At 47.4% G+C, this 25,753-nt stretch overlaps 1 protein-coding gene and 1 long non-coding RNA gene across 3 annotated transcripts in view; one reads left to right on the forward strand and one right to left on the reverse strand.

Annotated features, from left to right (window-relative positions):
* Positions 1-17,649, reverse strand: part of LOC139677345 (uncharacterized) — a 43,104-nt gene extending 25,455 nt beyond the window's left edge. The window contains exon 1 of the long non-coding RNA XR_011698856.1: positions 17,591-17,649. This is a non-coding gene — a long non-coding RNA (uncharacterized lncRNA). The remainder of the gene's footprint in view (positions 1-17,590) is intronic.
* The window catches only part of GNAO1 (G protein subunit alpha o1), a 144,095-nt gene continuing 135,262 nt past the window's right edge, over positions 16,921-25,753 (forward strand). The window contains exons 1-2 of one of the 2 annotated variants that reach the window (XM_071567217.1): positions 16,921-17,526; positions 17,610-17,652. In XM_071567217.1, the coding sequence (XP_071423318.1) occupies positions 17,409-17,526; positions 17,610-17,652 (161 nt within the window). In that variant the 5' untranslated portion in view covers positions 16,921-17,408. The remainder of the gene's footprint in view (positions 17,527-17,609; positions 17,653-25,753) is intronic. The other variant, XM_071567216.1, reaches the window with a different exon arrangement.

Here is a 25,753-nt window from a genome sequence, read left to right on the forward strand (position 1 = left end):
CAGCTTGCCGGGAGGGGAGAAAAGCCAAGCCCATGTGCTGCTAGCCAACATCCTCTTTCCTCTCTAAGGAAGCTTACAAAAGCCATTTGCCATATTAATATGACAGCCCAGTCTCCCTCCTTTTCCACTCCCCTGGCCCAAAGGCAGAGGTTGGGTCTGGGTGAACACTGCCCTCAAGGAGCTTCCCCTCCCAGCACAGACCAGCACAGCCCAGCACTGCTTACCCAGGGCTGTGGTTTGAGGAGCAGAGCCCATGCTGCTAAGCCCATTCTGATGCCCACCACTGGACCCCTGAATTGTTTAGCTCCAAAAGGCAGACAGCATTTTCCTATTCTGTGAATTTTCCCAGCAGATTCATCTAACTGATTCCTCTGCTTTCCCAGACAGGATTTCCAGAAGGAAGTGCCATTCTCAGGGAGGGTAATCAAGCCTCACACCAGCAAAGGCAGCAAGTGGCTGTTCACATGCTGGAGCATCACACCAGCTGCAGGTCAGCAGAGGTGCCTCCCCAGCTCCCTCCAGCCACACACCCACTGCTCATCTTAAGGGCTTCAGCAGAACGTGTCAAACCCCCACAGAGACACAACAGCCTTGGTTTTGCAGGGTGTTACTGCCAAACCAGCAGTGACCATGCCTGGCTGGGGCAGGACAGTGTGAAGCCAAAGCCACCCCCATGGAAATCTTCCTCATTATCTTCCAACATGAAGCCTGTCCCCAGCTCACCCCCAACATTGACAGACACAGAGCTCAAATGTAGCATTAATTACAGTGGTAGGTGAGAGGGTCCTAAGCAACTTCTTCCTTACAGTGATCTAAAAGAGGTGGAGCCAGAGGAGACTGGAAGAAGATGGTGCTGAGGAGATGTGCATTCAGGAGACCTGCAAGCAAAATAGAGCTGCAGCTTAGAGGCTGCAAGAGAAAATGTAGGGCAATACATTTACAGAGCCAAAGCACCTTGAACATTGATCAAAAGTACAGAGCAAGCATCAGGGAGATGGGGAAATAACAGAAACTTCAATTCAGGATCCTACCTGCCAGTGCAATAAATATTAATGAAATAAGCTGGAGAAAGGGGAGGCCTCCTTGGGAAAGCAATAGCAAAAGCACTGAGATTGATTTCCCATCAAACAGTGTTTGACAAAATAAAACAATTAAGGTCTGCAAAACAAAACCTAATTTTAGGGGACAATAGGCAGGATAAATGGATTTCCAAAGAACTAATAATCAAAGCTTTTGAGCTCACTTCAAGCCCATCAATGCTAGCTTGAATTAAACTGCCCAGTATGACACCAGGCTGTGGCCTTCAAGCACCCTTCATCCCAAGGGTCTTTTCTGCCATTCCAGAGCCAACAAAATAAGTTTTTACCCTCAAGGTTTTGTAGGCCCATAAAAATTCAGACCCATTTTCAGAAACCACTTGCACTGCATATAATAAGCTACTTCCACACATCAATCACCACCCCTCACTCCCATCCCACAGTGCCCTCACTGGCTACTGGAAACTATTCCTGTTCACCATCAGTTCCTCTGTCAGGAGAGGTACCTGCAAATGCTGCTTCTTAGCTCAGACTCATATCATACATATACTCACAAGAAACTAATTGCCTTCATCACATAAGCCTGAGGACTGTTGCTCTTCCAGTAACCTTGGCCAGTTTTTGTCCAGTTTTTGCAAGGAGATATGCACAATTTGGTCTGAAGGCACCTCTGAACATGACCCTGGATCTTTTTGTTTCAGAAAAGGTCATTGTTGCCCATCAAAAATTTCCCCCAGTTGATTTCCTGTGAGGCTGAGTGGGGAGATTTCTACCCAGTTGGATGGTTGATGATGCATCCTGTGAGGGACTCCCTGGCACTCCCACTGCCATCAAAAACACTGCCAAGTCATGAGTTCATGCAGTGCCCCAGGCCAATATTTTACTCCAACAGAGACCAGCGATTGCATCTTATCTTGAACTTCCCACGGGTTAGTAAATCACCACTGTATAAATTCATGTGGGGTCTTCCACTGCTGGTAGCAGAGCCCTTCTCTCCATACCCCTGACGGTCCCTCAATGAGCCAGAAACAAAATCTCCTTCATCATTTCACCGCCCACCCCATCCAAACCTCGCTGAGCAGGCTCCGCTGCACCACGCACCATGAGAGGAGCTCATCAAAGCATCCTTTTAATTGCTAGAGTAATGACTTAGATGCAAAAAATGCCAGTGAAATTTGCATGACTAATTAAATAATTAAACACAGCCTGACAACTGAGGAACACAATCACACATCCAAAAATCAAACCCACCTCTTAAGCATTGACAGAAAGAAGGGATTCACTGCCCCGCGTGTCCTGTCAATGAGACTTGGCAATGGGTTGTGTCTTTTTTATTAGAGACCAAACAGAAGTAACAGCACCCCCATTCTCTGATGAAGCCTTTGATCTCTGTCCAAAGTGTTGCTGGATCCTGAGCTCAAGCTAGCAGCCACAGCAGAAAAGCAAGACTGAATCTGTCCATGCTGCTGTAGCAGGGACTGAGTGCTACATGCAGCTCTGTGAAGACCTCTGGGCAGGGTCTGCAAGCTCAGCCTTCACCCGACAGTGTTGGAGAGGCTGCAAACAATGATGCTGGTCAGCCCTGGTGTGCTGGGAACCTGGTATGGGAAAGGTCAGACTCCTGTCTGAGCTCCCACGTTCTCAAATTTACCCTCGGTCTTCAGAAAAAAACAAACGCTACTCTCTCCAGCCATTCTGTACCAGACCTAAAGGGTTAAACAATGTTGTTTTCCAGGAAGGAAAAGGCAAACTATCTCACCTCCTTGCTTTTTCCAGTAAGCTTGTAAAACCCATTTACAATATGAATATGGGACAGGCAGAATTGCATGGGCTAAAGGCAAATTTGAAAAGATTAATTCTCTATTACAATTCAAGCCTTGATTTCATAACCTTAGAGAGCAGATTCCCTGAGACTCTCCTGGGCTGTGGCAGGACGCCGGGGATGACAACTCTGAGACCTGACAGAAGCCAGAATCTGACATACTTTAATTCTTCAAGAAGGAACAACATCAACATGGTTTTGAGGAAGGAGATGGGAAAACCAGCCCTAATGGAAAGGCTTGGGACATTGCCAATATTCTACATTCTTCATGACAGTTTGCTGAGGGCTGCATTGCCTGATGTGATTAGTCCAAGTAAAAGTTAGCCAGTGCCTTCCCAGCCCAATGCTGTCCAGGTGGTTCTTGCCTCCTGCTCTGCCCACACACAGAATCCCTGCAGTCACCAGAAGCCCTGCAAGCCTCCAGGGACCCATCTGGGAAGTGCATTATTCCTTTCTTCTGCATTGAGTGATATTATCTGGAAAAGCACTGCCAGGATTTCAGCCCAGATCTTATTGACATAGAGACCAAGGGAAAAAATACCTTCCTAGGGGAGATAAGAAAGACTAACATGTATTTCAGTTCCAGAATAGATGTGCTAAATGATCCCACATTGCAGCACAGACTCTCTGGCCACTGGAAGAGCAAAGAACTTCCTCCCCATCCCCAGCTTCTCACAAACCTGGCACCAGGTTCATAGAAACTCTTATATGAGTCAACATGGTCAAACTAGTGCAAAATTTCTACATGACCAGCCTTGCATGTTTCCACCATGCTTATGTAAAGTTATTAGTGACATAACTATAAAAATCCAGCATGTGAACCAAAATAGCTGGATGACCCCATCCCAGGGCTCCACTGGACTACCTGTACTGTGCACACCAGCTCCTTACCACTGAAAACTGAGACTCAAACCAGAGAATCCCACTGATTTCCCCCAAACCATCTCCCCTGTGCTGGCTGAGTAATGCCAGGTGCCAGCACTGAGCACACCTGACCCTCCTGTCCTGCTCTGGGGGAGCCAGAGATTGCATGGCCAGGGTGATCCAAGGCAAGAATAGATCCCCCAAATGGCAGCACTGCTATAAACAGGGATGGTGCCATTAATGGGCCTTGGCTCTCCTCTTTGCTAGCTGTGCAAATAATTTCTGGGCAGCAGAAGCATAAGTAAATAGATGAAGAGCACATGAGAGGATATATTTCTCTAATTTACTCAAGTCACTGAGAAGCATCAGGGCAATTTTTAAAAACTGCTCACGCACCCAGGAGTTTAAACTCTGTCAGTTTCTAAAAAATTTATTATTTCTGGCTGTAATTACAAATCTGGGAAAGAGACTATCTAGAAAAGCAGATCCATCTAGGCTCTGTAGCAGAAGTGTACTGGGGATTCAGAGCACATAGTGCAGACCCAGAGGAACCACGCTACCATATTATCCATAACTCAAGACCTTCCTCAGGTGACCAAGCCCATAAGACAAAAAATGTAAAAAAAGCATCCAGAATCCAGCCCACATAAACAAGTTTCCTCCATCTGCACAACACTGGTACAATGAGAACTCTTGTTTGCTGAATACTTGTGAAAAACACTGCTCATTTTTCATGTTTCTGAGCAATTTCACAAAGTTGGCTCCAGAAGACCATGTTGTAAAGACCAGAACCCTTTCAGGCAAGCAGAATTCCCTGACGTAGGCTCAAGCAATACCCTGGCTCCAGCCTTTATTTCCTCAGCACCTCAGTTTGTTGATTTTTAAGCTGGTAAATACAGAACCATCTCCAGGCTCCTGCCTAGCTTAAAACCATTTGTCATATGAGTGTTGTCAGAGCTGGGATGGACCAGGGCTACAAGAGAGATGTGTGGAGGAGAGTTACAGCCACAAAGGTGACAGTTTTCATGTTAATAATTAGCATCTGTTGCCATCAGAGCCTGTAAGGCAGATCCAGGCAGGGAGGAAAATGCTGTGCCAGCGTCTCCGTTGGATTTGTTGCTGGTCCCTGAGACTCTTCAGCTTCACAGGGACTAGTGAAGGCTCTTGGAGCCATTGATAATTTGTGTGTTCAGAGCAGGGTCTCTAAGTCTGGCAGCAGGAGCTCCATCCTCTTCCTTGCTGAATAAATGCCAGAGACTTCACTTAGATCTTTTGCACACACCTATTTAGAAAAAAAGACTACCCTGCAGTGAAACCTCAAATTTCTTGCACTGAAAAGCACTTTATTCCCAAAACACAAAGCTAAACACAGCCTGCACTGGCTCCTGAAGAAGACCTCCCTCAGTCAATTCACCAAGTGATCACACACTTGGTGCCTACTGAGGGATTTCCAGGACTGGAAGGTACTCAACCCTGCCTGAGTGAGGGACTCAGGATATGCTCCCACCACTTCAGGGGCTGGTGTTTTCCCCCTGCACCTCAAAAAACTCTGTCGTGCCACCACTCCTTGCATTTTGGGAGCCAAGCTGGGCAAAGGCTTTCCTAGAGGCCCCAGCACACACAGCCACATCCCCCTGACGTCTGACTAAACAGAGGAGATGAACAGCAACACTGCTGTCCTGGCCCTCTCTTATTTTAACAAACACGTAACTTCTCACTGAATCTTAGAAAAAATGCTCTGGAGTCACCTTCAGTACCAGCAATCTCCTTCCATCTTGGTGGTCTCCTGACAACCTGGCCAGGATTGCAGATCCAGCTATGAAGCTGCTGTTCCTCTGCAGCCAGCTCTGTCCCCACCACCCCTTCCCTCTGCCGACGGAGCAGTGCCAGGCAGGAGGTTTGCAGGGAAACCAGGAGTTCCAAAGCGTAATTCCTAACAGATGGCAGCTCTAGCCGTGCAGCCTCAGAAGGGCACTTTTAAAAGTAAATAGCAACAAATGTTTTGGTGTGTAATGCATTGAAATCTTGATCTCACACAGAGCTTATTTTCTTTTTTTCCCTCTCCCAGCAGTGGCAAATGGCTGAGGACAAATGTTGCTGAAAAGAAAGAGGAAAGAAAAAAAACCTCAGACAATTAAATGTTTTAGAAACAATTGTGTTTCAAAATCAACAAGAAGAATTCATGAAAATCAATCCTAATTCAAGAGGGCTGTACTGATTTGTTCATCTTTCCCTTTCCCTGCCTAAGCAACCAAAGCAATAAAAATGATAGCTCCATCTCGGGCAAGGAAGCAATTGAAACTTCAAAAATATTCAACATCAGCTGATGAAGCCTGATGCAGTCTCCATGGCCTGAAAGCTAAATATTCTGCAAGAGAAGCAATGTACCAGGCGGATGAGTGGGAGTTTCAGATAACTCCTACCCCTTCAGCTTGCTTCTCTTAACAAAGCCAATCAAACCAAGGTAAGATTGTCCTGCCACAGAGGAAAAGCAAAACTATTTGTATCAGCAAAAGCACAGCACAGACAGGAGCTGCCTCAGTTGCTCTTTGCCAGTAGGAAACAGCTGCTCTGCTCTCACACTGTGCCCACCCAGGGCCACCCCCACAGGGACATCAACAGGGCAAATCTCCTGGGAAGCAAAACTAGAACTTGTGATGCAGGTCCTGCTGTGCCTTCCTGAAATGCCACAGCCATGGGGACATGGGCAGCATGCCACAAACCTGCAGCTCTTCATCTCATCGCACTAAGTGATCCCAGAGAAAACACTTCTCAGGAAACCCAAAGTGGGGGACTTGGGCACCTGCTGCTCCCTAGACCTGGTCCCACCTCAGCCTCTCCCCACAAAGAGAGAGGTGCTTTTCAGGCTGTCACCCTGGCATGGAAGGTGCCTGAGGGATCACAACCAGGTGTGTTGATGTTGCCCCAAATAAAGGACATTTCCTCCAAAATTTCCCACTTGAATATGGTGTTGGAGAACACGTCCCTCTGCCAGGGTTTGCCCTGCTCTAAGCTGACATGAAATCACGTAAACGTGATTCCCGCAGCACCCAGCCTTGTGCAAACAAACCTTGTCCAACCACCTCCAGAGAGCTTCCTGGCAGTGCAGAGAGCAGGGCACCCGTATCCACAAACCCACGTCATCTCGCCTTGGCATTGCTGGCAGCAGCTACTGAGTTTTGTCTTGAGGCAAGCAGACACAGACTCAAGTGTGGGTTTAGAGGAAGATAAAAGCTTCCCAGTTAGCAAGGACATGCTCCCAAAGGAGAGTTTCTGTTTAACAGGCAGTGACAGTGCCCTGTGTCATTGCACAGCAAGAGCTGAGATAGTTACTTGCTGTGGGGGTTGTTTATCTCTGGGTCACAGACATCTTCCCAGCTATCCCCAATGCTCTCTAAAAGGGAGTGGGAATTTGAGACAGAAAACAAACCTGGGAATAGCCATGTGGAATGAAATGAGGAAAGGCAGTTAAGAGAGAAGGAGAAAAAACCTGAAGACAAAACATAGCAGGAAGAAACAAGAAAATATAAAAGACAGTCTAGATCTCAGACACTTGAGAGTTGCACACGTTCAAATTTTCTTCAGAAAAGGCTTTTCCACTTCTCTCTGTAAAGTAATTAATTTTGTTAGACTTCCAGCTGCTCTACAATCACCAAAGTCATTTGGAGACACTCCACCTTTCTTGCTATGTGTCTAGTGGAACCAGTTGGAGATTTTAGGAGGGACCTATACATCCTGCTGTGGTCATAAGCCAAGGGATTTAAATACCCTTGATAAGCCCATCTATGTTTAAGGATTCAGAGCCATGTTCTTCTCTTCCCTGAAATGTATTCCTATTACTGCATCTTGAGGACTTGGGATGTATTTCTCTGTAGCACTGCAACAGAAATTGTGAAGAACATTTTTAGAGAACAAAGCAGTCCCTTTCGACACGGCACCCAGGATTTGGGGTTCTCTTTGTGATTCTCCTGGTAGCAGTGCATAGCCTAATTTCCTTTTTGTCTTATAGTCTATGGGAAAACACACTGCAGCTTCACTGTAGCCAAGCAGAGACCAGGATCCAAGAACAAGACACGGGGCTGAAGTTTTTACAAGGAAAGAGAAAAAACAGGCAGAGGTTTGTGCTCTGCCAGCCCTGCCCAGCCCAGCCCAGCAACAAGAGCATGTGTTCGTGCTGCTGTTCAGTGCTGCCATCACCCAGCAACCTGTGATGCCACTTGCTCACCAGAGAAGGCTCAGGAAGGTGACCAAGTATGCCAGGGCAGGGTGGCCCCCCAGGGCTGCTCCTGGCATGGTGCAATCAAGGGGTGCCTCACTGTGCAGCCTCCCCATGATGTACTGAACAGTCATTGCCAAAATCAACTGGTTTGTCTGGGCACACAGAAACAGAGGGTGAGCCCAGCAACCCCCTCACCCGGCAGCATAACCACACTTTCAAGCAGATTTTTCTTTCTGCAAATATATCCATTGTATCTCTTCATTTAGCTGGGATTCACTGAGACTGATTCACTGTAGACTTAGTTAAGAGATTAGAACTGTATTTATTCCTGAGCCAGCCAGCCTGGCCATTTGCTACAACCGATAGGGGAAATATATGACCTCACTATTTTTTTATGTCCAAACAGCTCAGGATATATCCTCAGTTCCTTGGGGGGCTTTGGTTTGATTATTTTGTAATCACACACTAAAGTACACACAGTTGGCATGTGTGGGAGCCACATTTTATTTGCTTGACAACACTTGTGGAGCTGAGCAGCCAGAGATCCCTCCTGAACCATCCTCCTCTTGCTAGGACTGCATGTGCCATTGCTTCTGTGTCTCTGGTGTTCAGTCCATGCAGGTCAGGGCTGCCCTGGGACAGAACTGATCCACAGCTGCTGCATGAATCTCCAAACCCTCTACAACCACTGATAATCACCAAGAAGAATAAATGACTGCTAAGGCCCTTAGTTTCTGCCTTAAAGAAAATGCACTTTAATTGTACCTTGGCATCAGTCTGTTGAAGGCTGGAACTCATACCCAGCTTGAACTTTTTTCATCCAAACAACTTCCACCTTTGCACACAGGTTAAATCCTACCACATTTATCTTCAGTACTTCAGTATTTAAAAAACCCTTCTCACTGACCTATTTTGTCCTTCATATCAAGCAAAGGAGAGAGGGTAGAAAGAAGCATCATTCTTGTGTGTTTGTTAAGGGATCAACTACCTTCTTCCAAAGTTTAAAAAAAAATCAAGAAGTTATTAATAACTTACATTTACACAATGCTGTTCATCCCAAGTATGAACACCAAATTATAGGACTACCTGTGTCTCATGTTACCTCCCACTGGAAGGTGGAACAGGACAGGTGTTTAGTAATTCAGTGTAATTCTCCCCAACAATAAAGGAGGTGAAGAAAAAACCACAACATTCCAAGAATTCAAGAAGAGAGAAAGCAAGAGGCAGCCAGCTTAATACTCATGTGAACTATTGATACAGGTTGCCAGAGATCCCACCCCAGCTCCCAAAGCTCCTGGACACAACTTTGTTGGAAGATCAGGGAATTCACACAATACATTTGAAAAACACTTCTTCAGCCACAGAATAAGTATTTTCAGCCAAATTTGGGATCTTCTGGTCCGAGAAGCAGTCAAATATATCTCAGACAAACTGGAACACTACAGAAATATAGATTATTCATGCTGTGATGATGCATTTTTTCAACATCTTAATTATTAATGCAGAATTCTCCTGAGCTGCCCAGATGCTCAGTTTCTGACACCACTGAAATCAAGAAGAATTTCACTGCTGCCTGGTGAAATCATGAGAAATGCTCCCCTCTGAGGAAGTTTTAGGGTGTTTTCTGGCCACAGTCAAACTCAGTAGGTAAGGATGGCTATGCCATGCCCAGTCCAGCCTCCTGGGTTCGTGCCAAGGCCGATGGAGGCTGCGGTAGGAGGGATACGAGCAAGGCACATGCACAGCAGCCCTCTCCTCTTGCACTCACTGCTCCTGACAGCCCATCACCTGGGGACAGCGTTAGCCAGAGGCAGTAATTTTCTGTATTTAATAACCTTTGATGGATCTTTTCTACAGGACTTTTTTCTTCCTGCTTTTTGAACCTGGATCAGGTTTAGCAGCCAGGCAATATTTTGATATTAACTGAGTGCACTGATACTCCAAATACAGAGTTTGCTTCAGGTACTGTTTCATCCTTGACCGAGATGTCATTTTCCCCAACATGACCTTCTCACAGTATCACTGGCTGGTTTGCATGTGCAGAATTTGTTCTCTCCCATCCCCTCCCAGAGAAAGCAAACCCTTGGCTTAGGCCATTGAAAGGAAGCTCATGAAGGTTAGATTCAGCCAAGGACAGCCAGTCTATAGGCTCTCTTCAAAATCAAAGGTGAGAGATGATTCCTGTTATTCATCCTCTGGCGGAGTGTCTCTTTTCCTCCACTGATTATACCCTCCATCAGCTAAAGGCAGCCTCTGTGAATCACATCAGTACTTAGAGTCAGGAAGCACTGCATAACACGGAAACAATTGGTAGAGCTGACGCTTCTTTTAAATATTTTAACACACACTTTTAATAGAAAAACAATGTCATAATTCCATAAAAAAACACTGAAAGGTTTTTGTGGAGAAAAGAAGGGGAGTTGTATGTAACTAATAGTATATTTGTACTTGGAGTTAGCTTCTGAGAGCTGTGAGTTAAGTATGGACTAATATTTTCAGGGACTGAATTAGCATTCCTCAATAAGATCATTCATCAGGACTACTTGTGTGAATGAGAGCTGCAAGGTTTCTGGATATCATTTATATAAAAACAGGAATGTTCCTAAAGTGCTGTAAATGGAGCTGCTTAAATTGTCTGTCCAAATCTTGCATCTGATGACAGTAGCTGAACGAAATGACACTTGTGTGCAATCAGTTGCATGTCTGAACTCGAATGCTTAATGCAGAAGGTTAAGCTCAGTTCCACCAAGATCAAGCCTGATTCTCCTACAGAGAGTAATCAAGACTTTGTCTCTAACCAGCACTCCTGGACTGTGGCTGGAATAATTTAATTCCTACTCAAACATCACCCTTAATACTGCAGAAGTGGGAATAGTAAAGGGCTGATGGATCCTTGTCTTCCTGAAGTCTCAAGCCAAGGTCAGCTACCATGTCTCATTTTTGGCACCATTTCACCTTTGCTTGAAGGACAACATTGTATAACTTCAGTTTTGTGGCTTTTCAAGCTGAATCACCCATGCTATTATATGTTTCTTACTGTGGAAAGTGGATGGGTGAAAGCTTCTTCCCCACTTCTAGTTCTGTTCCATTTAGGTCCTCACATCACCACTAAAGCACAGATATCCACACTACCATACAAGCAGAAATTGGACCAGATGAAGGGACAGAAAATAGTGCATCTTTATGTAAACCTGTCCCTAACAATGAAAATATCCACAAGGCAATCTGTACTGATTTCCTCTCACTGGCAGCAAAATAGTTAATCACTTCACTTCTTGAGGTTTTTTGTAGGCCCACAGGTCTTTTATCCACCTTGGGTCCCTAAACCACCAGAAAATTGAAAAACACTGACACTGCAAAGACTCCTTAGAGCTGGGAGTTGAAAGTCACTGCAAGCAGTTCACACCTCATCGAGGGTTATCCACAAGTTCTTTCTCACTTTGAGAAACCACAATTTGGGGCTCTCCACTGACTTAGGTAAGGTCTTATTTCAGGCCACACAATAAGTGTCTTTTCACAATGAGTAGTAAAACATTTAATTTTATATTAAAAAAAAAACTTCGTTGTGGAGAAACTGATGGGAATCCTCAGGAAATCGTTGGTTTGAGCCACACTACTGAGCAGTGCTTTCATTCAGCTGCTGTCCTCTGGGACTGGTAGGTCAGCTCCAGGAACTCCTCCATTCCTGGTACATGCAGCTCTCCTCAGGCTTCCCCAGCAGATCTTCTCCCTGGTATTTGTTACTTTCCCCAGAATATATCCCATTCTCCTCTCTGTGGCATGAGAGACTTGAACAGAAAACTTTCTAAGGTTAGTCCCAAGTACTTTGAAGACAAGCTGTTGTACCTCTTTGTCATGCAGGTGTGCTAACTCCATAAAGCCCCAGTTCCAAGACAGGACGTGTCAGTGACTCCCAGGTCCTATCGTCATCATCATGCACCCAGACAGGCATGAAAACTAACAACAAAAGTAGTTTACTCAGCATTTCTCTAGACTTGATCAGGCTGTCCAACTTCTTGACATCAAGTATATTGCTGGTCATATTCTTATCCACATGTTATTTTTTTTAATGTTGTTGTCTCATTCTTGTTTTGATGCCAATCTTCCTTATGATAAACCCACCCCATACCTCCTCTTCCCTTAATACTGGTCTCTACTTCTCTGAGTTGCTAGTCAAATTCTAAGGTGTTTCCTCATTTGATTTGCTGGAGTAGAACATATTTGTGGGGTATGGAGTGAGTAAGAGTGAAGTAAGGATATTTGCAATTTGACCTAGTATCTGTGCATTTCATTAATCCTTCCTCCATCAACCACTTAACCTTTATGGGCGTTCTTATTGCCTCTGATTGTATTGATTTCTGTCCATTTCTCCAATTTAGTGAGATCATGCAGTATTTTAAACCTGTCTTCCACTGCATAACTAGGTTTAGCTGGGGGGTAATTGACATCAATTTAAAGAATGAAAAATTAGGCTGAATATCCAGGGAAAACTTCCTAATGGGGAGATGTGCTAGAATGCATTGCTGTCTCTCCATGGGATTGGTGGCTGTTCCATTAGCATGTACATTAAAACCGTACTGAAGGAATATAAGATTATAGATTGGACAGAACAATCCTGAAGTAGGAGGGGAAAGACAAGTTGCAGAGCACTGCAGCTTTCCTCCTACAGTCACATTATCCTGGGCTTGCCCCACTCCCTCTTTATACCACCCACTAGTTCTCTGAGGATGTGCTGAACCCGCAGCATCAACTAATTACAGGGATGGAGCCAACGTTATATTCCCTCCAAAATTATCGCAACCTCAGTTGTGATGGTGGGCGTGTTGTGGTAGCTGTGAGACTTTCTCAAGGCCCACTGAATAGTTTTCCCACCCCCTTTTACTACCTCTTGGCAAGCTTTGGGACAAACTTTTCAGTAGGGTCTGTTGCAACAGGATAAGGGGCAATGGTTTTACACCAGAAGAGGGTAGATTTGGACTAGATATAAGGAAGAAATATTTTATTATGAGGAAGTTTGAGCAATATGATCAAGTTGAAGATGCCTCTGCTCACCACAGAGGGATTGGACTAGAAGGACTTTAAAGGTCCCTTCCAACTCAAACTATTTTGTGATTCTGTGATTCTAGGAAGACAGCCAGAGCACCCTACAAACCTTCATCTGGGTAGCAGAGCCCAGGAGGGTGATGTGTACTGGAGGGCACGTCTCTCCTCAGGCTGGATGTGCCCAGAAGACAGCACACATGAGATCACAAAGTTGTCATCTCTCCCACAACATCATTTTGGCACAGTCTGTTTCAGTGGCATCTGTCAGTTTTGTTACCATCTTTCACTTCTTAGAGAAATTACTGATCAATTTTTCTAGCACAATGGTTGAAAACTGATTGCAGAAAGAAGCTGGGTTGTGCTGAGGCACAGATGAGACACAGGAGAATAAAGATTTCTATTTAAAATACACTGCTGACTTTTAGGTTTGAAAGATAGCAGTCCAAGCAGAAACAAATGTTCTTTATGCACCTTGAGTGAAATAGTTTAATTGCAGGAATAGCCAGGAAAAAAAATGTTCTTCTCCCCACCTTTTATTGAGAGATTCTCTCATATTTAAGAGGGAAAAAAAGAAGCCTATTTTCATGCAAAGTTTTTACTGCTAGCAACCACTTTTATTAAAAGAGGACTTTTGTCAGCTCCTGAAAAAGGGAAACATCTTTTTCAGCCACAAAACGCAATATATTTATCTTAAAAGCCAAGTAGGCTGGAATGCATTTTGTTTGGTGGGGGAGGCAGGCTTTTTTCTTTCAGGTTCTTAAAATTCATTTGCCATGAATAAGCAGATTTTTCAAAAAAATTAAATTTCCCTCTAAGAAAGTTTCAAAAGAAACATTTCCACCAGCTCTGCTCAGCTAGCAGCAGCAAAAAAAAATGGCTCAGAAATGGCTCAATTTCACAGCTGCTTCCCTGAATTTTTCTGAGAGCTGAGAGAGCAATGAGAAGACTTGCCAATTTCTGATTTTCCCTTAAGAAAGAAATTAGCAGATTATTGTGTAGCTATAGGGATGTACTTGGGACAAAGGGCTGAGTGCAGACTCCACACTGGTCAAGCAGAAGAGAAATAATTTTCTTCATGGCAGGAGGCAGGGGCTACAAATTTGTCAGATAACAAGTAGCCAGAGGCTGATATAAAAGACTAATTCTCTTAGTAAAACCCTTGGAGAGTTTCCAATATGACTCCAAGGCTGGCAAGCTGCTGGAGGAGATGAGAAGAAAATGCAGCCATCTCATGAGGACACTGCCTCTGGATTTCTTGATTGTGCTTTTCCTATATGGCATTTTTCATAATGCCCTCTGGTTAGAACCATTGAAATGAAACTTACTGATTGAAATTCTGATCCTATTGATTTTACACATGAGATTTGCACAAATATGAAAGAGCAGGAACAGCTCTATAACTGCACCCATCTCCATTTATTCCCTGCTGCACACAAGCAGTGGGCTTGCTTCTCCATCTCAGCCTCCTGAGCTTCCAGAAATAAGTTACCCAAAAGTCAAATATACAGCACGTGCCTATTAGCTGACAAATATTTGGTAAATATTACCAATCCTTGAATACACTAACATTATTTGTGAGTTACCTTTTTGCTTTCTTTTGTCTGCTTTTCTCTCACACCCTCTTGTTAATCACATGTCCTATTTTTCCCTTTCATTTCAGAAGTGATGAGAGAAAATGGAAGAACATGTTCTGCAAGGAACATGGGATGGGAAAGAGCACAGGGAGGAGATGATGTTTGCCTGAAAGGAAAGTGCCTGCAAATTCATGCTTAAAATACTCTTAAGTGCTATTAAAAATTATATTTCTGCTCCTAAAGAAAGAGTCACGGATATGGGAACTGCAGAACTCAGGACAGCAGGTCAGATGATCACAGAGGAGGCACCAAACAGAGGTCCCAAGTGGAAAACCAACACAGTATGAGAACTCGGTCACTCACACCCAACAGTACAAACAACAGCTCCCTCCCTGCCTTACCCAAGCCCTGTGGGGCAGCCCCAGAACAGCCCAGACCAACATTTCACTCCCACAACACTGGCATGTTCCTGTCAAACCTCCTGTAGCCATTTGCTTTTCGGCAGGGAGGTGGAGTGGGTTTTAGGGCAAATTTAGCAGCCTTGGCATTCACATCTACTTCCAAACAACCAAACCTGCTTTTGCAGACTTCTTGTTTACTGAAATGGCAGGTGTCCTTTTCACAGATCAGGCAGCGGTCCTTGATTTTCATTTTAGTTTGATGCATTTTATCTTGCTGTGCTCAACACTTCGTTCTTTCCTCTCTAGATCTTTTTATAGCCAGACTGTCACATATCAATCAATGTTATGGATTAAAGTTGAATATACTGTGACTTGTCTGGGCCTGTAGGAAAGCATTTTAAACAAAGTCCTATTTATTTTATTCTCCTCGTTGACATTTGTTTCCTTCTTTTTCCAATCTTATGAAATGGCAAAATGGAAAATTGCAGGATTTTATCTCGCTAGAATCTCTAAATCATTGTTAGATGTTGTGGAATGGTTATGAGAAGGCAGGTCATCTGGTGAGATCTGTGACTGCGCTGCAACACAAAAAACCCCAACCATCTGTTAATTACACTGATGGAAAACATAATCCAACATGGTAGTGAAACGTGATGCCTTGCATGGAGCATGTACACGATTCACGTTGCAGGTGCTGATTGCAGTGATTGAGCTGTGAGGAGCTCCAAAGGGATTCCCGCAGGTCAGGCCACATCCAGCGCACTGTGGGGAGGGTGCAAGGGCAGTGTGTGGGTGCAGGAGCTGTGGAGGACCCTCTGGGCAGCCAGGCCCTCTGCAGCACATGGGGCAGGGCATGGCAGCTCTGGGCTGTGGGAGCCCAGTACACAAATACAGACATACACACAGACACAGACACTGCTGTCCCCCGGCCCTGGCTGTGTCCTTGTCCCCATGCACCGAGGGCCAACTCACAGGACCATGGCATGCCCTGGGTTGTAAGGGACCCACAAGGATCATCGAGCGCAGATACTGGTTCTGTGCAGGACAATCACACCGTGTGGCCGAGAGCCTTGTTCAAATGTTTCCTGAACCCTGGCAGGCTCAGTGCTGTGATCATTTCCCTGCGGAGCCTGTTCCAGTGCCTGATCACCCTCTGGGGGAAGAACCTTTTCCTAATATCGAACCTAAACCTCCCCAGCACAGCTCCAGTCATTCCCTTGGGTCCTGTCATGGTCACTGAGAGCAGAGATCAGAGCTGTCCCTCCACTGCCCCTCATGAGGAGCTGCAGCCCACACTGAGCTCTGCCCTCAGTTTCCTCTTCTCCAGGCTAGACAAATACCCTCAGCCGCTCCACGCACGGCTTCCCACCCAGTCCCTGCAGACACCAGCTCCAAGCCCCGGGGAAGGGGCAGACAGTGGCTCGCCCGCCCGGGGCGAGGGGCCGGAGCCGGTGTCCCGGCGAGGGGCGAGGGGCCGAAGTGCGGTCGGTGCGGGGCTAGGGGCCGGAGCCGGTGTCCCGGCGAGGGGCGAGGGGCCGGAGCGTGGTCGGTGCGGGGTGATCGGTGTGGGCCGGAGCGTGGTCGGTGCGGGGCGAGGGGCCAGGAGCGCGGTCGGTGCGGGGCGAGGGGCCGGAGCGCGGTCGGTGCGGGGCGAGGGGCCGGGAGCGCGGTCGGTGGGGGGCGAGAGGCCGGAGCGCGGTCGGTGCGGGGCGAGGGGCCGGGAGCGCGGTCGGCGCGGGGCGAGGGGCCGGGAGCGCGGTCGGCGCGGGGCGAGGGGCCGGAGCGCGGTCGGTGCGGGGCGAGGGGCCGGGAGCGCGGTCGGTGCGGGGCGAGGGGCCGGGAGCGCGGTCGGTGCGGGGCGAGGGGCCCGGAGCGCGGTCGGTGCGCGGTGATCGGTGTGGGCCGGGCCGCGAACAGCGGGACCGCCCCGAGCATGCGCGAGCCGCGCGCGTCACGGGCGCGGGCGAGGCCGGCGGGAGCGCGCCCCTGCGCGCCCCCGCGCTCCCTCCTCCCGCCGCGCCGCGCCCGCGCCTCCATTCGGCTTCGCCGCCGCCCGCCGAGGAGGGGACAGCGACAGCCGGAGCACGGCAGAGGGTCGGACCCTCCCCCGCCGCCAACCCGCTTCCTCCTCCTTCTCCTCCTCCTCCTCCCCCCCCGCCTCCGCCTCCGCCTCCCGGCCGGGAAGAGCTCGCCGTGCCCGCAGCAGCCCCGCTGGATGCACTGAGCGCTCAGGCGCGGGGAGAGGGGCAGGAGGGAGCCGGCAGCCCCGCCGCGGAGGCGCTGCGCTGCCCGGAGCCTCACGGCCATTTGCTTTGATTCTTTTATTGCCCCCCGGCCGCCTGCTCCTCTCTGCCCGCGGGAGTCAGCCGAGGCGGCGGCGGCGGGGGCTGCATCCCCCCTCCCCCTTTTTTTTATTTTTTTAATTTTTTTTTAATTTTCATCGCCGCCATGGGATGTACCCTGAGCGCTGAGGAAAGAGCCGCCCTGGAGCGGAGCAAGGCCATCGAAAAGAACCTGAAGGAGGACGGGATCAGCGCGGCCAAAGACGTTAAACTCCTCCTGCTCGGTGAGAACCCGCCAGTCGCCCCCCCACTGCCCCCCTCCTGCCGCCCCCCCCGCGCTTATCCCACCTCATCTCTCTTCCAACAGGAGCCGGAGAGTCGGGAAAAAGCACCATCGTGAAGCAGATGAAGTGAGTGCCGCGGGGCGCGGTGCGGGGCGGGAGCGGGGCGGGGGCTGGCGGAGGTGAGCGAGGGCCGCGGGCGCCATGTTTACCTGGGGGGACCGCGCGGGGCCGCCGCGCCTGGCGCTGTCCGCGCCGCCGGTGCTGAAGTGTCCCCGGGGCCCGCCCGGCGGCGCCGGCACGGCCCGCAGCACACCCTGCCCTCCGCGCAGATGCCCCGCGGGGCGAACCGCTGCCAGCTGAGTTGCCTGTCGGGCTGTTACCGCCGGCTCTGCGGATTTACACCAAGGCTCCCTCTCGCTCGGAGCGCTTTTTATTATTGAGCTTTTAGCGTCTGCTTGTATTTAATGAATGACCAGCTTGGCCGCCCATCGCATTGAAGCCCCTCCTGCTCTGGGGTCTGGGTCTCCCGGTGGTACCCCGGGCTGCCGCTCGCCGGGGCTCCCACACGCTCTCCTTGTGTTTAATTAGATGTTACCGTGCAATAAACAGCAGTGCAAAGCCCCACCACACGGTCTCTTCCAAGCATCTCCGTGGCTGGAGTAATTGCTCCCCGTAGGAAAGCAAGTGCAGGGAAGGCTAACAGGGGTGGAGGTACACCCGTGTCACGGCTATTTTCTCCCCACTCCCTCATATATATATATATCAAAATACAATGAAATCCGCCGTCCTCCCACCGATACAGACGGGAGGGGAGGCGGGCGCCATCACGGAACGAGCCCGGGCGCTGGTTCAGGGTCTGGATTACAGCTAGGAGCGGTTGCCGCTTTGCGATGCCGGTGGTTGCAGAGGGATCCGTTGGCTGGGAGGGCCCCCCGGGGCCGGGGTTGCGTGGCGAGGGACCGAGGCTCCGAGCTGGGTGTGGAGGGACGCGGGGGGCGGGGGCGGGTGCGGGGCCGGGGCCGGGGCTGGGGCCGGGGCCGGGCCGGGCCGGACGAGCGGGCGGGTCTGGGCGCGGCGTTCAGGCGGTTCGCGCTGGACAGCGCCCGGCGGGGCTCGGACCGGCACGGCCGCGGGGGAGCCGAAGGGGCTCGCAGGGCTCGGCGAGCTGTTGCCCGGCGCTCCCGGAGCCACCCCGGGTGTGCGTGAGTGTGAGTGTGTGGGTGCCAGAGTGCGTGTGTGAGTGTGCGCGTGAGTGCACGTGTGAGTGTGCGTGAGTGCTCGAGTGCATGTGAGTGTGTGTGAGTGTGAGTGTGTGTGCACCACGGGGGCAGATCCAGGCCTTCAGCCCAGCTCCCCTCCAGGCAGAGTGGCTTAGCAGGTGACCCGGGTATTTCTGTATCAACTCTGTGGCCGCTGCGTCCACCCCTCGGGGTTTCAATGAAACCATCATCCCAGCCTGAGGCAGCACTTTTCCCAAGGCACTGCAGGGCTGGGAGGTCTCGCTGTGAGGAGGTTCTCCTCCAGTGTACAGCTGTGTCTGTAGCTTTCCCCTCCAAATTCTGTGTACCCTACTTCTGTCAAGGCTCTGAGCACCCCCATTCATGATTTGAAAGGAGGCTTTCCACCCAGACAGTTTTATTTGGAGCTGGGGTGAGGAGGGTCTGGTTTGCTCTTGTTTGTGTGCAAAAGGTAGATCAGGGAAGATGTCACTGCAGATAAACACCAATAAATTATTTAATCTCTAGAAATTGCTTCTGCAGAAGCATGGTGGAATGGTGGGCGATGGGTTTTGGTTGAAGGGAGAGGCTGTAGGCACCACAACAGCAGAGGACACACACAGAGCCCATAGGTGGGAGGGCAGGCAGTGACCATGCTGGCTTACACAATTAGTGTACAGTCACCCTGGGTTTCCCAAGAGCAGAGCTCTTGTTTTTTGAAGCAAATTGCATCAAGATAATAACCTGCTTGCTCAACTAGATGAGTGAATATCTGAAATATACCCCATTTTATTTATATATATATGTGTGTGTGTGTGTGTGTGTGTATATGTATGTGTGTGTCTATACAAATATATATATTTCATTAAACTGTCTCAAAATAAGGTATGCTAGGCCTGCAGCTTTGTAACTGACATGAAAATGACGAGGAGGCTGCTGTGGTGGAAGGGCTTGTAGTGTTGGAAACTGGGAGGTGTCCCTGAGTGTGGAAACTCCACTGAAGTGTGTGGAGGCTGGGGTGGGGACAGCAGTGTTGCCATGAGCACCAGCAGGCATGGAGAGAGCCGCGCAGCCGCGGCACCGGGGAGAGCGATGGGCAGGGAACAACACGGGGAAATTAACATCGCTGAAAATTAATTTAAATATAATGTAGGCATTAGCATTTCACCTGGTCAAGCTTCATTAGACAGGCTTGCTGAGAACTTAATGAATTCTTAATAAAGATTGAATCGTATGTTCATTAGGTTTTGATGAAAGAGACTGCTATTTTATTTTTTTAAGACTGTGTTATTGGTGTGCTTCTAGATAATAATCTCATCCTCATGAGTGGCAAAGCAGCTTCACACTTGGATATTGCCTAGAGAAGAAGCACAGAAATCTGTAGACAGAGTAGAGAATGCTAAGACAAAGGAACAGAGAGCAGACATTGTTGCAGATGACTAAGAAGAGGTTACACACTGTCCAGTTAATCCTTGAAATATGAGGTAGCAGGGGGAAGAAGTGGCAAGTAGAAATTACAGCAATTTGAGAGTGTAGCCAGGATGGGGATAAGGATTTGTAAAATTAAATTAGGATATTTTAGTAAAATATTTGGAGATACCTTTAGCTGGTGAGTGGGGGAGTATATAGAGGTACTGGTGAGTGGCAGAGAGGTAGAACTGAAGTGTGGTATGTACTTCTTAAAAAGAGGCAACACAGACTAAGAAGGGCACTTTTCTTAGCACCCATGGTTGTTTTGACACTCTTAGGCCTTGCATCTTGACTGATTAGTTTTGCTGATATTTTTTCATAACCAGTCCTGCAGTCCAGATACTTTTACCCAGGCCTCAAAATGAAGGGTCAGGGCAGAGCTAGCCAGAGAACAGTCCTGAAAGGCATGGTTGTGCCATGAAAGCCAATGAGACTCTAGAGTGTGCCACAGCATTCAGAATCAGGCTGTGACCAGGCTCTGTTTTCACTCAGCTTAAACTAAAAAAACAGCTGTAGCCAAGCAAATCTGGGACTTTCTTTGAAGATTCAAGCCAGAGGGTGAGAGTTACTTGATGAGAGAAATTCATCTTCCACTTACACCACCACATCTCAGCAAATTCACTACGATGTAGGACTGCAATGGATGTCAACATTTTATACATCTTATATATTCAAATAAATGTTGTGCACATGCAAAATTTGCAATACATGACCTTCTTTTCTGGAATACCTGGACTGGAACATGGAACTGAGACTGATGTTATTCTAGGACATTTTTGTGGAGAGTTACAACTCCAGTGAATGTGCTTGTTCATCCAAAGCGCCAGCCAAGAAGAACACCAAGCATATCTCCGTCTCTTACTGCTTAGCAGGATACCTAAATGCATGCAACGGTTCAGTGGTGTGCAGGGATGGACTGCTCCAGTGGGGAACACCATCCATTGCCATCAGCATGAGGCTTCTAGGGAATTCAGTGTTTAATCGTGCTTACACAAAGAGGCTGAGTTAGCTGGCGTGGCTTCACAAACAAGGTCCTGCCACCCACTCAGCAGTCGTTCTGGATGGTGAGCCAGGGCAATAATTCACCCTCCAAATGAGGGGTTACTGATAGTGTGGCATTCCAGAGGAGACAGGGCTTCACCTGTCCAGAGGAAAAAATCTTGGGGCTTGAGGTTTAGTTTCAGATTTTGCTTCTGCAGAAGCAGCAGCTTCTGTTCCCTGCAGAGCTGGGAGCAGAGAGCTGAGTCCAGCTCCGTTTCAAAAGGTGCTGGAGCTTCCAGCCCTGCATGTCCTCCAGAACAGCTGTGTCTCACTTCACCAGCAATGCTGGCAGTAACTCAGCTGATAGGCTTCTTTGTTGTGCCAGGTTTTGCAAAATGTTTTTATGTTATGTATGAGAAGGATGAAGGTATATGATCAGGAGAAAAATACACTTGCATACAGTGCTTCTCTTGAACTATCTACTATCTTCTTCCCAACAGCCATCAGTCCCAACAGCTGTGTGATATATTGTTTTGACCTTTTTCAAAAGCCCCTCAAAACTGCCCCAGGTTCTACTTGCTCTCTGTGTAACTGAATTACTTATAATCTAATGAACTTCTTTGGTGAGAAGCAGTCCCCGCCCACTGGTTTTACAGCCCATCTCAGCAATTTGATGCCAAATGCCATTGAAATGAAATGATGTGTTGTGAACACCCACTGAAGTGCTCCTTGCTGCATGTCTGTGTCTCAAAGCTGTAGTGATTTCACACTGGCAGCCCCTTCCCTTGGGAATACCTCACCCCACAGGGGCTCATAGTGTGGGGCTACTTCGCCTCTGCAACATGTTCCCAGGGACAGAACTGCGAGCTGTGTCTTCCTGGTCTGTCCCACTCCCCAGTGCAGCTTTTCTGCCCTGCAGCTCTGGGTGCAGACCTGCACTCGGCCCTGCTGTCCAGGAGCTATTTGACCACATGGGAACTGGAAGCCCAGAGGCACAAACCTCACTAGAGCACCAGGTCAGGCAGAGCCATCCTTACTTGTCCCCTGCTCTGTTTTCCAGGATTTCTGTGACTTAAGGCCCAAAGTAGGGCAGAGACAGGCTGTGCCTGGGCAGTATTTGAACTGGGTTTCAATAAGCAGGGGAAGAGCTGCAGCCTTCCTGACGAAGTTGTGTCATTCGCCCAAGACCTGTCCCAGTGCACTCTGCCCTGGGTACGGATTTGGCACTGTACATGTGGCACACTCAGACCCAGCAGGAAGGCAGCTCCAGAGGGGCTGTTTTGGCAGTGAAACCTGTATCTGGTAGCAAACTGCCTGCCAGGGTAGCTCTGGGGTGTTGTGGTGGAAGCTGGGCAGTGTTTTGCCAGCCCTGAGGAAGGGTGGGTGTCACAGATCATCCCAGTGGAGGCTGCTGTAGGAGGGAGCTCTCCCTTTGCTGCTACTTTCTTCCCCACCTCCTTCAAAGATGCTTTCTTGCATCCCTGGATGTTTATGGGAGCCACATTCCACACCCTGCAGTGGCACAGTGCAGGGAGATTGCCTCTGAACCAGGCAGGAATAAGAGCTGGGAATATAGGAAAGTGAGGCTGTTCATTTTGGCTTGTAGTTGCAAAGGGTAATCAAGTTTTCAGCATTTATTTCCTTCCTTTTGGGTTATTAATTGTGCTTATAAGATAAAACATCAACAACCATAGTTCCTTCTTTATATTTAAAGTTCTTATTATTAGACTGAGAGAGATTTCAGAGAAAAGCAGTAACAATATTAGGAGGCAAGATGGAATACATTTTGGGTTTGGGTTTTTTCTTTTTCCTTGACAGTTCTTAATTTGTTTCTTGTTTTAGAGACTCATAAAAGTAAAAATATCTTTCAGTGACAACAGTGAGCTGCATACCTTCTCCTCTTTCAACCCAGTTTTAAAACCTTAAAAGAAATTTGCCTGTCATATTCTGACATGACACATCTAGTCCTGTTAGAAATGTTTTAGCAATCTAATGAGATGAAAGTGGTTGTTTTAATGAGCTCAGAAGAAAGAGACAAATCTGCTGCACAAAGGTAACCAAGGATCTGTTTTGTTTTATGGTTTGGCTAACCCAGAAGTTGTAAGAGATGCTAGATTGAGTCATGACAAATGAAAAAAGGTTGTAGGTTTTCTCTGCAGTCTGTCCTTTCCCATTTATCTGAAGTATAACTTCGGATCTGATGGGAGTTCTCCAGGATGCTTACCTTGGGGATATGGGGAAGGTAGTCAAAACAGGGGAAGAATGAAAAGAAGGCAAATAATGGAGGTAGAGGCACTTGGTTGGCTCTTCTGCTTGGTGTGGTTAAGAAAAAGAGTGAAATGAAGAAATGCTTCACTGGTGGCCAAGGCAGGAGCAGGTTGCTCATCACTTGGAGAATAAAGCCAGACAGTCCGGAATGTCTTGCAGACTCATAATTAGCTAGTTTTCTTCAGCCCCTTTGCAGAGTTACAGCTTGCCTCTTCAAACATCTATCTCACCTGGTTTCCCCTAAATCTGCAGGATAGAAAATCAAAAATGAGCATTGAAGCTGGTGGATTTGCAGCTGGAAAGCCTGATGCAAGTGCAGGGTCCAAGAGCTCAATTTTGCAAGCTCCTACTCAAGCTGTGAGGAAGGTAAAAATGTCTTCCTGTGAGACAGCAGCAGTTCACAGTAGGACCTGTCCTCTACATGCTGAAGTCCATGCTTACACCCTGAGTGCAACTGGGTGTGGAAGACAGTATTTTGTCCCTTATTCGTTATATGAGTGTGAAGAGGAGCTGTGACAGATGAGAATTGCCAAAACCTCAAATTCAGGAGGCCAGGGTATTTAAGAGTCTAGTCACTCTTCCGAGATTTGCAGTTTTCTTTAGAGCCTGAAATTACTTCTGTGGAGCCTGGGCTCACATCATGACTGGGTGAGCTCTGCTCTCAGGGGTTCTTTCCTTAGTTCCATTTTGGTTTTGAAAGAAAACTTCCAGCACTCCCCAGTTCAGAGAAAAGTTAAAAATTAAATGTCTTGAGGAGTCAAGAATTGGGAGCAAAATAAAAACCATCCCAAACAAAGGCAAAGAAACCAAATACATCTCAATTGCTTGATTATTTTTGAAAGCTGATTCTTTTTTTGCATTGGCAATATTGAAACCAGCAATTTCACTTATTTCAAATCAATTTGAATGCTACTGGCTCCAAATCCTGTCTTTGGGCTGACTGGACTTTGGGCCAAGGTTTTCCTACACTGAAGATGATGTCCATTCAATACATGGGTTTTATGAGATGTGATGGATTTCAAATGTTGATGTGACACTTTGTGGGATCCTGGCAATTGCTAAACTTCATTCACAAAACCAAAACCAGGAACCAAAAAGATCTGGAAACCATTGGCAGATTAAACCTATGGCCATTCTTCTTGCCTTTTTTTTTCTTTCATTCTTAGAGGGAAATACTAATGATTTGTGCCACAATTTCCCTAATGCTGAAGCCTAATGTAAAAATCCCTCTAAACTGTTAATTGAATCATTCTCATTTTATTTTTAAGACCATTCAGGCAAATGACAGATGTAGGGGAGGATGGAGGATTACAGTCCTGATTATAAGATGCTCTCAGGAATCTGCCTAAAATCAGAAAATGCTAAAGGCTGAAAAATGCTATTGGGTAACACAACAAAGGAACTGATGGATTTCTAGTGCTGAGCAAAAAGAACTAAAAAGTATTTTAATCCCAGACTCGATCATTGTGTGCTTATTATGGTAATAGAATAAAACTCTCAATAGAGGCATTTCTTAGCTTACCAATAAAAATGCTTACCCTCCCCAGATTTCACTTTAATTGAGAAAGAACTGAGCAGCAGTCACAGAAGGAAGCCTGGGAAACTGTAGTAAGCTGACAGCATGCCTATTTTCAAGTTGCTAATCAATAAAATTTTAACACTGAAAGAGAAGGCTTGGCAGGGCTGAAGTTGCTTTGTTTTTCTTTATTCTTGGGCATGTCCTGCTTTGCTTGGTCCCTAAAAATTATACTGGTTCATCAGCACAGCTTTCATCCAAGTATAAAATCTCTAAGCTTAAAACCAAGGAGCTGGAGTACACCAGCCTGAGAGACAGAACAAAGGGATGTGACACAGAGTTCTCCCACAAGGTAGTGAGTTTGAGACATGGCTGTTGATAACCCTCCTCTCCCCATCAGGCCATTCTGTGGGATCTTGTGTCCTCAGGAGTCAAAGGCAATTCATCATCTGTTCTGCTTCTTACAGGATAACTTGTGAAATCTTTCAGCTGAAATTCTGCTGGTTCATGTTGTGGGAGTTGCTTTTGGGGAAAGGTTAGGAGATGCTGATTCTAATAACTGCACTGAGGTGTTCACTGTTCTCTGAAAAAGCCCCAAGCAGTTGACTGACTCTCTTTAGAATTGTGGTGTTCCAGGAAAACTGTGAGCAGGTTTTGGCAGTAGCATGATCCAATGCTGGTAGGAAATACAGGGTTTGATAACAAGGAAAAGGATTTTCTTCTCTTTGGCATGTGACAGGCTAATCAGCATAGAAATGGTACCTGTTTCCATCAG

This window comes from Pithys albifrons, chromosome 12 (assembly GCF_047495875.1).
Source record: "Pithys albifrons albifrons isolate INPA30051 chromosome 12, PitAlb_v1, whole genome shotgun sequence".
Classification (NCBI taxonomy): Eukaryota; Metazoa; Chordata; class Aves; order Passeriformes; family Thamnophilidae; genus Pithys; species Pithys albifrons.